A 14,969-nucleotide genomic window follows, 5' to 3' on the forward strand; every position below is an offset into this window, starting at 1 on the left:
AGCCAGGAGGCTTTTAGCGTTATCTAAGAAACAGATCGGGACGTTCTTGTTGGAGAAGCGTGCTTACCTCTTCTCATTCAGCCATGCAATTTGCAGCTGCAGGGAGGAGGGAGGGTGGACGGAAGAAAAAGGTGTTACGTCATCATTTCATAGATTATCTTTTAGATCGGGAAACTGAAAATTCAAGACATGTAAATAAAACAAGCCATTCATATTCCACAATCCGGAGGAAATCGCTGGTAATATAAATAGTGTTTTTTGGGTTTTTTTTGCAGATGTGATTTTTGTTACATAATCGTTTTGGTTTTTTTTTTCGAGCAAACGTCGTCGTCGGCAGCCGTCCGTCTCGAGAGACGATGGTGTAGCTTCTTAAGAGTCTATCTGCACCGCCGAGAATGGCTGTGCAGTCCGACTCGGGAGTGACACGGTATCTGTCTCCTCCCGTGTTGAATCGACATCTTGCGATGACGCTGGAGTGTCCTCTCCAGTGAAGCTGAAGCTACAGAGCCTGGGCAGGGTGATATGGAGGGTCTGCTGTTGCCCATGCAGCAGACCCCCCCCTCTCTTCGCAGCTGAAGGGTCCAAGGGAAAGACGGAGTCAATACAGCTTGGCTTCAGGTGCGCCGCAGGAGTTGCCGGTGTTGACTACAACGTCAAACCGCCTTAGGGACTCCGGCTCCGGATTTTCTGTCGGGGTTTACTCCCTTAGCCTTTCCCCTGAAGAGGTATGCCGCAAGGCAGCGGAGGTTTTTTGGAGTCAGAGTTTTCCTTCTCTGATGTGCCCTGACTGGAAGATCGAACCAGCGACACTTAGCTTGCAGGCCGACGCTCAATCCACTGAGCCAAATCAGCCAGGGGGTTTCGAGCAAACACTTATAAAACATGGTAATTTTTTTTAAGGCATGGTAAGGTTTTTTACCTCAAATACCTGAGGTCAGATGTGTTACTCAAATGAAGTTAGAGCTGGACAATTTATGAACCTTAAAGGTACCTACTCCCTCTCCATTTTAGGGTCCACTGCGGACAGTCCAGTCCTTGCCCAGAATCCCCTGAAATTTGTAATTGTCTTCTTGATACAGTTCTGTATATTGTCAGCCCCCTCAAATTAGATAGGGAGAAAGTAGCTGTATGACTTTAAATTTTTTTATAGGATGTATACTATTCTATTTAATATGCTGACAATGTTGGAAACCAGTCTCTATATCTGAGTATTATGTGAGGACGTTTCTATTGGAAATACTTGCATTCCCGATTGATTTCCCCAGCTCAGTTCTCGAAGTGGGTTTAACAGTATAAACCTTTCTAAGGCTTTTCATATGCGCTGCCAAGAGGAATGGTACCCGTTTCTGTTCCAACCAGCATCGGCTGCCTGCACCCTCGTTCTCACTCCGGGTGTTAAGAAAATCTTGGCCAATCTTATAGAACTTTTGGCTTATGGTATAGTGATTAGGAGGGTAGACTCCGGGGTCTTGTGCTTGTTCTGCCAACGAGGAGCTCCTTCTCGAGGCTCTTGAGGATTAAATGAAGTAGTGACGGAAGCACTTTAGACCAGGCACTCGGCGCCGTTTACGCAGGCGCAGAGGAGGGCGGTGTCCCTCAGACCCGTGAGGGGGTGGAGCTAGGCCTGGCGGCGGCCAATCGCAAACCAAAACGCCAGTGCCACGCCTCTCAGGTCTGAAACTTAAAGGACAAAGAAAGGGCGTCTATTCCCTGCAGTCCGGCTCCCCCATTTCATTAGCGACCTGAGCCCTTCCGAGCCTTTGTGAGTGGAAGGGACTGACATTGCACTAGCCCGAGTTCCCAGCCGGCCCCGCCCTCGTGGTGGGCCCCGCAGGCCGGCGCGGCCCCTTTAAGAGCCTCGCCGGTCAGGCGCCGGAGGTCCCGGCATTCTCTCCACGCCACTTGCCGCCCTCCGTTTGCGCTGCGTCGTGCTCCTGGGCCATGCGGGCTCTGCAGGCTGGCCTGACCCTGGCGCTGGGCGCGGGGCTGGGCGCGGCTGCTGAGGGCTGGCGGCGGCGGCGAGCAGACGCGCGGCCGGCGCCTGGGTTGCTGGGCCGGCTGCCCGTGCTGCCCGTGGCGGCGGCTGCCAAGCTGCCCGCCGTGCCTGCCGTACCTGGGGCCCCGGCGGGCGGCAGCCCCGGTGAGCTGGCTAAGTACGGGCTGCCCGGGCTGGCGCAGCTCAAGAGCCGCGAATCGTACGTGCTCTGCTACGACCCGCGCACTCGCAGCGCGCTCTGGGTGGTGGAACAGCTGCGGCCGGAGCGGCTCCGCGGCGATGGCGACCGCAGCTCGTGCGACTTCCGCGAGGACGAGTCGGTGCATGTGTACCACCGCGCCACCAACGCCGACTACCGCGGCAGCGGCTTTGACCGTGGCCACTTGGCCGCCGCTGCCAACCACCGCTGGAGCCAGAAAGCCATGGACGACACCTTCTACCTAAGCAACGTCGCGCCCCAGGTAGCGCCCGTGCCCCGGCCCCTGGCCTCTCGGAGCCTCGCTTTGCTCCTCTGCAGAACGGGAAGCCGCCGAGTGCGTGAGCCCGTCATGTGCTTACTCATCACGCGGAGCACCCGCGGCGCAGCCTGACCCTGAGCGCCGCCGGGCTTCGTTTCCTCGTCTGTAAAACGGGGATGTTACTATTCTCCATGTACTTTTCACAGTAGACTCGGGGCATATAAAAGTACTGAGCACACTTCCTGGCCCATGGCAAGCACTCAGTAAGTACTAGGTATAATGAGGGAACCGAGGCTCAGAGAGGCAGTGACTGGCCCAGTGTCACACACCCGGGAGGAGACCCAGGCAGTCTGTCTAGAGGACCCCGAGCTTTCAGCCGTGACCCTACCCCGCCTGCCTTCCAGGAGTAAACGGAGAGATTGCCTGCTGGCAGTCAGCTCAGCAGCAGTCACTGGGTCCCCTGAGCAGGCCGCCCTGCCTCTTGTCCTGGCCCCGCAAGGGTTGGGCACCCACCCGATGAAGACTGCTGTGGGGCCCAGGGTGAACCCCGTGGGCTCTGAGCCTCTCACCCGACTTTGCTCTCGCAGCAACACAGTCCCCTACCCATTTGAGTAGGCATTTGTCCTGAGGACTGGAGCACTCAAGTGATGGTTGGGAGCAGATTCATGATGGTCCCAGCTGGGCTCTGCATGTGGTTGGTTAAAAGGGGGAAAAGGACAGATTGGGAGAGCTGGCTTTCCTCGGTGTGGCTCTTTGAAACTGAGAAAGGGCTTTCAGATCTGAGGTCAATCCTTCCATTCTGTGGGGCGGGGGGTGGGGGGGTGGCTAACACCCTCTGGAGCTCTGTCTGGGCTCCACCCTTATGGCCAGGTGGCCTAAAGGAATGACTTTCATTCCTTAAACCAGTTTCCACTGCATGCTTGTCCTCTGCACCCCGCTGGAATCTCCAGGCTTGGAACCCAGAGTAGCCCCTCTGAGAGAGCGGGAAAGGTCCCAGCCAGGATCTCTGAGCCCCCCTCTCTTACCAGGTGCCCCACCTCAACCAGAACGCGTGGAACAACCTGGAGAAGTACAGCCGGAGCCTGACCCGCACCTACCAAAATGTCTATGTCTGCACAGGGCCACTCTTCCTGCCCAGGTAAGGTTAGAACTGGGGGTCCTGGGGACACCAGGGTTTCCCACTCACCCCATCCAGGCTTGTCCCAACCTCTGGGTCAACATTGCCAGGTCACTAGTCATCTGGCTTCTTAACCACCATGTACCCTCCCTGTCTCAGACTCCTGAATTCACTTCTGCAGCGAGATCCTTCGGAGCACCATCTAGACCAGTGGTTCTCAACCCTCCTAATGCCGCGACCCTTTAATACAGTTCATGTTGTGGTGACTCCCAACCATAACTAAAGCACAGTGATTAATGACAAAAACAATATATAATTATATATGTTTTCCGATGGTCTTAGGCTACCCCTGTGAAAGGGTCAGTCAACCCCCAAAGGGGTCACAACCCCACAGGTTGAGAACCACTGATCTAGACCATGTTTCCTTTGCCCATGGGCACCATGCCCTGCATCTGCCCTTGCTCCTCTCCTAAGTCACCTCTTGCAACACCCACCAACCAATCTCGTCACACCCAAACAGAAACCCTTTTACCAGGCTCTCATCCCCAGTCTCCTCTGGAGCAACCCTTCCACACTCTGCTCCTGACCCCGAGACTTCACTTGTCCCCCTGCAGCCCTGCCTCTCAGGTGCAAGGGAGGGAGCATCCTCTGGGCATGCTCAGTGATTTCTCTGGCCCACTGAAGACTGGATGAGTGACGACATAGGTCATGGTGAAGCAACTGGCTCAGTTCACAGGCTGGGATGGGACCAAGGCCCTATCACCTAGTATCTGGGTGCTGTGGGCAAATGACTTGCCATGAAATGGAGATAGTACCTGTTACCTACCTCATGATTGTTTAGGGGACAATTGGGATGGTGAATGTAACCATAAGGGCTCAGCATCGGCTGGCCAAGGCACTCATAAACTTGAAGCAAGTGCCTCCTAAGGCTTGCTTTAGGGGGGGGTACACTCTGCTGAGGGTTAGCTCGGAAGTCACCCCACAGGTCAGTGTTCGGGACACCTGCTATTCACCTGGCTCTGTGCTGGAAATGCAGCTGTCACAGCCTGGCCCACCTGGTGCTCACCCTCCACAGGTAGGGACAGGCAGTCAAGTGTCTGCCCAGATGAATGTGGATGTTTAGAAGGCTGGATTCTTTCAGCAGCATTTATTGTCACCGCCACTCACTCTGCCTGAGGCAGTGTTGGGCATGAGGACAACAGGATCAGAGTGACTACCTTGCAGGAAGCTCCCAGTCTGCTGGGGCAGCCAAGGAGGGCACAGAAGCTTCAAGAGGGGTGTTCCTACAGACTGACATAAGTAGAGGGTCAGGTCAAGGAATGCTTCCTGGAGGTGGCAGCCTTGGTTTAACCAGATTCCCTGGGAGCCCTGAAAGGCCATGTGTGCCTGGGTTTGCCTACAGGACAGAGGCTGATGGGAAGTCCTACGTGAAGTACCAGGTAATCGGCAAGAACAACGTGGCAGTGCCCACCCACTTCTTCAAGGTGTTGATCCTGGAGGCAGCAGGCGGGCAAATCGAACTCCGCTCCTATGTGATGCCCAACGCGCCTGTGGATGAGGCCACCCCGCTGGAGCGCTTCCTGGTTCCCATCGAGAGCATTGAGCGGGCCTCGGGACTGCTCTTTGTGCCCAATATCCTGGCGAGGGCCGGCAGCCTGAAGGCCATCACTGCGGGCAGCAAGTGAGGGCAGCAGCCAGGCCAGACTGTGAGGGTGTGGGGGCTGGGTGCATGAAAGGCGGTTATTTTTGGAGGAAGTCTTGGCCGTGTCGTCCCAGGTGCTCCACAGGAACTCTGGGTTCACCACTGCTTCTTCGCCGTCTCGTGTGTGCGAGACCTTCAGCTGTGCTGGCCACCTGCCTGGGTGAGGCCCGGCTGCAGGGCGGCCAGGGAGATGAGGATGGCTTCCTGGAAGGGAAGTGCAGCAATGGGCGGGGGTCTGCTGCCCCCAGGAGGGCCCTGAGGAGGATAAGGACAGGCCCAGTGTCATCCTGCTGACCTACCACTAGCTGGCGGAATGCCCTGCCATAGAAGGGCCTCACCTCCCTGCTTCTCAGTCTCCTCCTCTGTAAATGCGGATGATCTCAATAAAATCTGCCTCCTAGGGTCAGGGTCAGCAACAGGAAGTTCTCAGTACTTGCTACAGGTGTTGGAAAAGTGGAAGCTGGGGTTTCTGCTGGGAGGGTGTGGCTAGAAGGGCCCTCGGGGACAAGTAGACTGAGGCAGGCCACCTGTTTAGTCACCACCCTTTGAGACTGGCCCCCAGCACAGATTCCATAGGCACAGGGTTCTGTGCTCAGCCTAGAAGTGGTGTCACAGGTTCTGTGGATGCGCAGGACTACGGCTCAGCTAGTGGCGTCCTGTCCCCCATGGTCACACTTGAGAACGTGGAGCACTGGTCATACAGCAAAGGCAATGGGGGCCCAGAGCAGGGGCGGGTGGGGTCTCCTGGGTCATCCGGCTTAGCTGGATAGGCACCAGCACCCGGGAATCTTGACTCCCAGCTCACTTGTATCCCGTCCCTGCCCCAAGTCTGCGGCGTGAGCGGCCGAGGGATGAGGAGACCACCTCCAGAGAAGGCCGGCTCAGGGCAGCCTTGGGAAAGGTAGGCCGCAGGGAGAGTTGCAACCCCCCCCCCCCCCATGGACTCCAAGGCCCTGGCTGGTGGCTGACCCTCGAGGACAGCCTGGGGCTGGAGGCGGGGAGGCTCACCTCTGTGCGGATGGTGCGGCTGCCCTGGCCAGGGCAGGTGTTCAAGTACAGGTCGAAGAGGACACTGGGTTCAGCCACCTCCAGGTTGGGGTCAGCATCCACTCCAGCTTCTAGTCCCTGGAGGCCCCCGAATACCACAAGGGCGTGCCTGGGACCCACAGGAGGAGGGATCACTGACCACTCATTAAGGCCACATTGAAAGCTGGTCCCACAGTAGGGACCAGCCTACAGTTCTGCCCCCACAAGACTGGTCCTCCGCTCTGTTCCTCCTTTCCCTGCCCCCGGCTGTACACACCTGAAGCTGGGAAGCTGGGCAGAGGCCACATCCGAGCCTCGTTCTGATGTCCCGATAGTCAGGTCATACCCGTCCTGGAAGGGGGCCTCCGCAAATACAGCACCTGGGGGCGAGGCTTGCTAAGTAGGGGCCCTGCTTTCCACAAGCCACAGCTGCTTGGCTGTGTACCTGTCTACCGGGTGCAGTGGGGCCTGGCGGAGAATGGGACCCAGGAAGGGAGCCATCGGGCCCTCCACTGTTCCCGGGAGGTCAGGCGCTGATCAGGGAGAGCCCACACCTGGGCCAGACTGGGGCCACTAGGCAGAGTGGGTGGGCGGGCAGGAAGGAGCTCTGAGAACATGTACTGCACCTTTGGCTCACCGGGCCCTTTTGCCCCGTTCCCAACCCCACGACGGACATTATTAGCCGATCGTGATATGATCCTTTCCCTCAGAAGTCTTGAACAGCTTCCAGGCAGAGCGCTCAGGGAGACCAAGGCCCAGAGCAGGAAAGGCAGCCGCCCAAGGACACAGGGCAAGTTGGCAGGACAAGGACTCTGGTCTGACTTCTGGGTCATGCGAGGCTCCCTGCGGCCTGCCACCCAGGGAGGAAGCTCTGTCCTTACTAAGGCAGGAGGCCAGGCGGACCGTGTAGCCCCAGTAGAGACCAGCTTTGGTGCGAGGGTCCTGAGACGACACAGCTTTTCCACGGTAGGTCTTGCTTTCTGGGGGGGAAGCAGAGAGGCAGTGAAGGCGGGGTGAGGGGGCCAGGGGTTGGAGGGAGGAAGGTCTGAGCCCTCAGATACCTGGGAGCTGCTGCTGGTTCAGTCGCACAGTCACCCGAAGGCCCGGTTCCAAGTTCTTGTCAATCTTCACCTCCTAGGGAGAAGCCGGAAATGGCTGTGGTTCCCCAAGGGACCAGCAGGGGTCACCACTCCCCCAGTTGTGGGGGAGTCTGGCTGGCGAAGGACCTAAGGGATCCAGGCCGGTCAGCCTTTGCCCCCGCACCTGGGCAGGACCTGCTTAAAAGATAACATTCCTGCACGGTGACTATCACAAGACACTGGTTAAAAATGAACACTCTGGGCCTGTCAGAGCTGGAAGGAAATATGTCGTGAGCAGATAAAATCCAGCTTTCTACGTTTTGGTGGCTGTGCCGCTTGCTAGCCATACAAGTCTGAGTGGATCACTTAACCCCGCTGAGCCTCGGTTTCCTCACCTGTCAAACAGAAAACGTTCCACAAACTATAGCTATCGTTATGCCGCACAGGGCCTGGCATGAAGGAAATGCTAACTACACGGGAGTCGTGATGAAGAACCAGGGACGTCTGTTTTATGCCAACTCTGAATGCAGGGTACGGCGCTTCCTTTCTCTTTCCATGGGTTTTATGATTTTCTCTGTTCATTCGTTTCTGGGTTATCCTGGCCTGCTTTTAACCAGTTATTTCTGGTCTGTTCTTTTGAGGGGAGGGGACCCCACATATTTACATCTCTGCCTCTGACTCTAAGAGGCTTGAGACTAAATAGAAACTGGAGCAGCCCCAGTGTGACTCTGAACTTGTTTTTGCAGGGTTTTGTTTTGCTTGTAGCACAAGGACCATATTCTGTTGATCTGCTTTTTTGAAAAACAGTAAATTTGCTCCTGGCTTTATCTACTGAGCCCCAATTTAAGCACTTTTCTGGTCAAAATCAGCATCAGTGGGGCACTGGGGGGCAGAGATGCCTGGGTCCCAGGCTTCCCTCGCACCCCCCCCCCCCCGCCTGCGCCCCATTACTAGGCCGCGTCGGGGACGCGTGGCTCCATCCCCACCCCAGTCCCTACCTTCTTCATGCCACAGTTTACGAAGGAGCCGCAGCCTGGCCGGGTGGGCCGGTCCACCACGACGCCCTCTCGGAACTCAGACTCCTCATCCTGACGCATGTGGTGAGGGCTCTCCAAGGGGTTCAGGAGCCCTGCGGGCGAGGAGGGGCCGGGAGGAGTCTGGGAGGTGCAAAAGCACGTGGCGGTACGGCAGGGAACCCTGGTCCGAGGTCCAGACCTGATGCTTGCCCCCAGACACAGGTCTGCTCTGCCTGGGCCTGTTTTCCTGACTGTACAGCAATTTCTCAGGGTTTGGGGATGATCCATGGGAAATGGGGTCAGACCTCCCCAAGACTTACCTGCAAACTGCAGATCCTGGTGCTTGGGAAAGAATGCCTTTCTTAGATACCTAGTAAAGGACACAGATCTCAGGAAGTTCCCAGGGAGGCCACCTCCTGCCTGACCCGCACCTCGACCTCCCGTCCCTCATGCTCAGGAAGTCTGCCCCTTACTGTGGACACTCCAGGTACTGCAGAATCCGGGCCAGCTGCACACATGCCTGCCCCTTCTTGCCGATTCCTTTGAATTCCCCTTCCACGGTCCTGGAGAGAGGAAAATAGGGCTCAGGAGCTTACGGTGTTCCCTTCAAGAGCTCATCCACCCCATCTGACCTCTGTAGTGCCCTGCTTTGCAACTCTACCCATTAGGGTTTCAATGAGGGCATTTCAGACAGAGTTCTCAGCCCACCCAAGCCCAAGTCAATTCTGGTAGCCCCTCCCTTCTCCCTGAGCCTCAGGACCCCGCAGGATGGCCCCTCACTTGGCATCTTGGCCCTCTTCATCAAACACCACAATCTCATCCACACAGAAGATGGTACAGGCTCTGGCAATCTGGCCGGCCAGGTAGGTGCGAAGCTCGGGCGACTGGGCATTGTCAAGAATGGAGCCAGGCAAGGCCACGCTCAGAGTGTAAGGCCGCCCTGGGCAAGGGAGGAGTGTTCATGGTCAGTCTGAGTGGCCAGGCCCACGCTCTCCCCTCCTTCCTCTGTCCCCAAGGCCCAGAGTTAGAGAATCTTCCTACTGGGAGGAATTTTGAGATTAGCAAAATAGATCTGGCTCCCCTCTCTAGGCCTCAATCTCCCCAAGAGGAAAATGGACTCTGTTCTGTAAGGCTCCCAAGAACAGGGCAGATCACTGGGCAAGGCCGGGGTGTGGTTAGAGGCACTGGCCCAAGTTTACATCCTGCCTCCACCCTTTACTGTCTCAGTTCTCCAGTTGTCAAATGGGGATAATAATGAGAGCTATTATCTGTTATTAGTGCCTTTTACATGTGCACATTTACCCAATAACGCTAAGAAACTACGATCGTCATCGAGAGGTGGGGAACCTGCAGCCCAGAGGTCAAATACGTGGCCCAAGGTCACACAAAATGCAGGACAGCTGAGATATGGGTTCAGGCTGTCTGGCTCCAGAGGGACAACCACACTCCCTCTCAGAGTTGTCCAAAGGAAGCCACATGAGATAATGCCCTTAAAGGGCTTCCCTGGTGTCTGAAACAGCTGACATGCTCAGTTGCTATCCCCACCGTCACCATCATTACTGGTAACCACTGAGCATACAGGGTATGACGGGGCCCCCTGACCGTCCAGAGCTCCAGGTCTGGCTGAAGAGATACAGTTTGTTAGGGGAGATACACATGTGCTAATGTGGAAGAACATCCAGGACTCACTGTGAGGTGGGAAAAACCAAGTCCAGAAGCACATGGATAAAGTGGTCTCACTTTGTAAAAACTGTGTCTCTGTATCTCTCTACATGTTTCGAAGCAGGTATAACATAACATCTGGAGGAACTTTCGCTGGCTTTTTCCTTTCTTCTTTAGTTTTCTGTATTGTTTGGGTGGTTTTGTTTTGAGCACAGATAATTTAATGAGAAAAAAAAGAGCACTCAAAGTAATTAAATGAAAAATGGAATTAAAACACACACAAAGTGCTCAATAAAAAATTAGCTATCATTATGATGATGATGTTCTGGAGGCATGAGGTGGCCATGTGATGCTTACCTTACCATCCATAGGCTTGAAATCTACCTAAGTAGGAGGTTAGGACTCAGTTTTCTGCGACTCTCCTATTCTCTGGGCCTCAGTTTTTCAATCAAGATAAAATGTCTAGACTCACTGGTCTTTAAGGTCTTTCCAGATATGACATTCTCTGCCCTGCCCAGGACCCCATCTGCTCAGTCCGCTCACCCCGCTCCTCGCTCTGTACAGCTGCCTCCTCCTCCTCCTGGCGCTTTATCTGTTCCTCCTGCGCCCGCTGCCGCTGCAGTTTTTTCTTCAGCTTCAGATCCTTCCACTTCTTTTTCTCCTCTTTCTCTGGATAAGAAGACATCCCAATTGGTGGAGATGAGCGGGACTTGGAGCAGTCCAGCAGACGATGCCCTCCTCTCAGTAGGGTCAGGATTCTCACTCAGCCTGGGAGCCTCCCGGGGCTTCTGACCCCTTCCTCCCATCTCGGGTGCTGTGGGGCCCACAGGGGACAAACCTGGTGGCTTTCCCCAAAGTTTAACTGTGCACTGGGTAAGGGTGAGCACAGACACTCCCCTTAACCCCCAGCCCCTTACTTACTCTGTTGCTTCCATTTTCGCCACTCGACCCTTTGGCCGTGTTCACCCTAGAGGAATAGGAAGAGGTATAGGGTGAGGCTGAATGGTCACACGTGGTAGGGGGTCCCTGTCGCTGCTGGGGATCCACACACAAAGCTGCCCCAAGAGAGCGTCAGGCGGGCAGGGACTCGCTGTACCCCAGTGCCTGGGGCCGGGCCTGGCACATTATAAACACTCAATAAATGGCTGAAGGAGTTCCCACTGGAGAGAAGAGGAAACTGGCTCAGGGAGTATAATAAGTTAGAAGAGATACGCCACAAAAATGCTTCGGATTGCGAGCAGGGTCCCACGTCCTGCATCCGGGCCCCGGCCAGAGTAGCCGCAAGGGGCTTGGCCGATGGGTTACCTGACGCTGTCCCGGCTCCCACCTCTGATTCTTACCCCGGTAGGGTCGCGCGCGACCACAGCATGCGACACCTTGAGGCTTCGGCCCCGCATCAGCGACCAGCAGGGAGCGGGAGGCGCAGCGTGACACAGCTACGGGCCCCCCACGTGGCTCGCCTTCACGCCCCCAACCCCTGTCCTGCCCCGCCCCATGGGGTCCTACCTCCGGCCACCTACCGGGCCGCAGGGACGCTTCCTCCCGCGCTCCGCCATGTTGGTCGCACGCTGTCGCTCACGCCCTGCCAATCAGACTCACTCCTTCCGGCCACACCTCCCCCGAGTCATCCAATCGGAGAGGCAATGGCGCGACGGGGCGTGGCCTCGGCTCCCAGAGGCGGCGGGAGAGCGTGGGCTGAGGGCTGCTCCGCAGGTTGGGAGCAAGTCCCTAGAGGTCGGAGCTGCTCGTCGCCACCCATTGTCCAGGTGGGCAGCGTTCAGTGTGCTGTCCTGGACCCTTGGGCCCCTCGAGCCGCCCTCCGGTTCCGGTCGAGAGCGACACTCAAACCTCCGCTTGGTTTTATACATGGGGACCCTGCGGCCCGGAACCGGAGTGTGTGATTCAGAGCTGGAAATGACCTCGGAGATCATTAAAATGTTTTTTACAGATTCGTTCATTTACTCTCTTTTAATTAATAGACCTTTTTAGAGATTTAGGCTTACCGAAAATTGCGCAGATAGTACAGAGTTCCCATTTACATGCATTCCCCAGTTAACATCTTGCCTTAGTGTGTACGTTTGTTATAGTTAATGAACCAATACTGATGCATTATTATTAACTAAAGCGTATAGTTTACGTTAGGGGTCACTTTGTGTTGTGCGTTCTGTGGGTTTTGACAAATGTGTAATGTCATATACCTGCCATTATAGAATAGTTTCACTGCCCTAAAAATCCTCTGTGCTCCACCCGCCCCTTCCAAGCCCGCGGCACACTCATCCTTTTTACTGTCTCCATAGTTTTGCCCTTTCCGTAAAGTCACATAGTTGGAATCAGACGGTATGTAGCCTTTTCAGCCTTCCTTCTTTCGTTAAGCAATATGTATTTAAGTTTCCTCCATGTCTCAAGACTTGGTATCAAATTCCTTTTTATTGCGAAAGGCTCTTCTGTCGTATGGATATGCCAGTTTGTTTACCCATTCATCTTTTGAAGGATGTTTGTTGCTTTCAGTATTGGGTATTCATGAATAAAGCTGCTGTAAACGTTCATGCGCAGGTTTTTGTGCCAAACGAGTTTCAGCTCTTTTGGGTAAATAGCTGGGAGCCTCGTTGCTGGATCCTACAGTAAGACCGCGTTTAAACGTTTAAACGTGAGAAACGTCCAAACTGTCCTCCCAAACGGCTGTACCATTCTGCATTCCTGTCAGCAATGAATGAGATACGCTTTCCTTCTCAAATTAATACATTTGAGTCAATGTTCACTCAATCAGTGAATACTTATTTTGAGGCAGCGCCTATTTTGAGGCAAGAACTCCCCGTGCTAACCACCAGGGACACACCATGGTGAGCAAAGAAGATACAGATCTGAGTAGGGGAGAGATTCGTTTCTAAGTCCATTCATGCGTTAACATTACTGGGGTTGTGTTTTTTCACCATCGGCACCTAAGGGAAGATCTACCATCTCAGGCCGGCTGAGGTTGCTCAGTCTAAGATGTGGAACAGCTGCAGAGTCATAGATCTGAGTTACGGGCAGATTTTGGATTGTCCTCCAAGTTTCCTGTTTCACTGTGGACTGGATTGGATCCTGAATTTTTCCAGTGAGAATGTCTGGTTGCAGCCCACCGAACTGGTGTTCCGTTTCTCTCCCATCCTTTGCCTTGGAATTACTGAGTACAAAAACTGTTGTTTTCTGAGCCTTGCAACCGCAGACTGCAGCAAGACAACATGATGTAGACTTGGGAGAAATTGTCACAATACCTCGTGCTTGGGTGGTCTTGGTGACTGATGCTGTGTAAGCCACACAGAGAGTTGGCCTGAGTGCCTGATGACATCATCAGAGACATTTGAACTGCAGGTGGGGAGAGTTCGCTGGATGGTCACTGCCAGCTTTCACTGCAGCCCAAGTTAAGCTTTGAGCCTGGCCTCTGGAGGTCTTCTCAACTGGCAGCCTTGCAGACACAGAGACTAGTTTGTGGTTTGCTCTGATCATTGACCTGTGTTTTCATAGATCTTGTCAAATACTGATGTTGTCGAATTTAACCTGCATAGGCAGCCATTTGGCCCATTCTGCGGCTCAAGTTCTAAGACTCCAACAGACCACGTTCAAGTCCTTGGCATGTAGGTTCTCAGACAATAGGATTGTTTCAGATTACTTGTTAGGTGAACAAGGAAGTGTTTGTACTGTGGCCAACTGATCATGGTTTGGGTCCTGGGGGACATAATAACAAAAGCTACTCTTTATTCTTTGTCTCATCTTAGGGTGCAGGTGTCCTGACCTGCTGCTACTTCTACAGTTGCTGTAGTCTCTGCTTGTAAATTGAACACATAGAACGCCCTCTCTGAAGCTCAGAAACCATTGCAGAAGAGGTGTATGTGTGAGATTGTAAGAGGCGCACAATGAGCAGACAAATCTCCGTCTTACAAGCTAATCCTCCCTCTTTAAAAAAATTTTTTAAATTGATTTTTGTGGGGGGTGGGAGGGAGAGAGAGAGAGACAACAATTTGTTGTTCTACTTATTTATGCATTCATTGGTTAATTCTTGTGTGTGCCCCGACCAGGGATCAAACCCTCAGCCTTGGCATATTGGGACAATGCTCTAACCATCTGAGGTACCTGGCCAGGGCTAATCTGCCCTCTTGATTGAACCTGGACCCAGTTGCCCTGTTTCCCTAGAGGCTGAGGAATGAACAAAAAGGAGGAGGGATTGTAACAGAGTAAATGCTGGGTCTCTCTGACTCCATCCTGTCCCGGCCTATGTTGTTCCCATGGCCTGTGTTGTTTCTATGGCACTCAGGCTACTAGCTCCTTCTTTAGACATTAATCGTTAGAGTAATTCTGCATGGGGCTTCAGTTTTTACAAAAACCACCCCTCCCGTTTTTCCTTCCCTTGACATAAAAGCAGCCTGAACTCATCCTGGCTGGCATGGCTCAGTGGACTGAGTGCCGCCTGTGAACTGAAAGGCTGCTGGTTCGATTCCCAGTCAGGGCACATGCCTGGGTTGTGGGCCAGGTCCCCAGTTGGGGGCATGTGAGAGGCAACCTGATGGATGTATCTCTTGCACATGGATGTTTCTCTCCCTCTCTTTCTCCCTCCCTTCCCCTCTCTCCAAAAATAAGTAAATAAATAAAAATATATACTTTTAAAAAAGAAGCCTGAACTCTATACTTTCTTAAAATGGATTTTGGGAACTACCAGGGCCCCCAGCTTCTAGAATTGTACCTTCTTGATCAATAAGCCTTTCCTTACTCTGGGCTCTGACATGTTGAGTTTTTTCATTTCAGACAGTTGAGCACACAGACTTTGGCCTGGTAATACAGAGAGTAAGGCCTCGGGGGTCACCGGGGTGTGCGCACCCTCCCAGCACACCGATGTGCTCCCCAACCCAGAAGCTCCTTAAGACTCATGGATTATGTGG

General features: G+C 54.1%; 2 protein-coding genes across 2 annotated transcripts; one reads left to right on the forward strand and one right to left on the reverse strand.

Moving 5' to 3' along the window:
- The first annotated feature begins 1,677 nt into the window (after positions 1-1,677).
- Positions 1,678-5,322, forward strand: ENDOG (endonuclease G). The gene is made up of 3 exons (XM_090274853.1): positions 1,678-2,457; positions 3,483-3,592; positions 4,974-5,322. The coding sequence occupies exons 1-3, from the start codon at positions 1,942-1,944 to the stop codon at positions 5,254-5,256; spliced, it is 909 nt and encodes a 302-aa protein (XP_090130979.1). The 5' UTR covers positions 1,678-1,941; the 3' UTR covers positions 5,257-5,322.
- On the reverse strand, positions 4,704-11,612 carry SPOUT1 (SPOUT domain containing methyltransferase 1). The gene is made up of 12 exons (XM_090275279.1): positions 11,577-11,612; positions 10,978-11,023; positions 10,600-10,725; positions 9,175-9,334; positions 8,868-8,957; positions 8,715-8,764; positions 8,377-8,507; positions 7,361-7,433; positions 7,181-7,279; positions 6,577-6,679; positions 6,282-6,429; positions 4,704-5,477 (listed from the first exon to the last, which is right to left on the reverse strand). The coding sequence occupies exons 1-12, from the start codon at positions 11,610-11,612 to the stop codon at positions 5,409-5,411; spliced, it is 1,131 nt and encodes a 376-aa protein (XP_090131405.1). The 3' UTR covers positions 4,704-5,408.
- Between the last annotated feature and the right edge of the window lie 3,357 nt (positions 11,613-14,969).

This window comes from Furipterus horrens, unplaced genomic scaffold, assembly GCF_987537825.1.
Source record: "Furipterus horrens unplaced genomic scaffold, mFurHor1.1.pri manual_scaffold_4, whole genome shotgun sequence".
In the NCBI taxonomy this organism is placed as follows: domain Eukaryota; kingdom Metazoa; phylum Chordata; class Mammalia; order Chiroptera; family Furipteridae; genus Furipterus; species Furipterus horrens.

What these genes read in the sequence shown, in the direction of transcription:
- SPOUT1 (XM_090275279.1), bottom strand. Translation starts at nt 11,612, where the DNA reads ATGGCGGAGCGCGGGAGGAAGCGTCCCTGCGGCCCG. An exon ending in GGAAGCGTCCCTGCGGCCCG is followed by an intron (nt 11,024 to 11,576) that starts GTAGGTGGCCGG and finishes CTATTCCTCTAG; the next exon opens with GGTGAACACGGCCAAAGGGT. An exon ending in CAGTACCTGGAGTGTCCACA is followed by an intron (nt 8,765 to 8,867) that starts GTAAGGGGCAGA and finishes GTCCTTTACTAG; the next exon opens with GTATCTAAGAAAGGCATTCT.
- ENDOG (XM_090274853.1), top strand. Translation starts at nt 1,942, where the DNA reads ATGCGGGCTCTGCAGGCTGGCCTGACCCTGGCGCTGGGCGCGGGGCTG. An exon ending in TAAGCAACGTCGCGCCCCAG is followed by an intron (nt 2,458 to 3,482) that starts GTAGCGCCCGTG and finishes CTCTCTTACCAG; the next exon opens with GTGCCCCACCTCAACCAGAA. An exon ending in GGGCCACTCTTCCTGCCCAG is followed by an intron (nt 3,593 to 4,973) that starts GTAAGGTTAGAA and finishes GTTTGCCTACAG; the next exon opens with GACAGAGGCTGATGGGAAGT.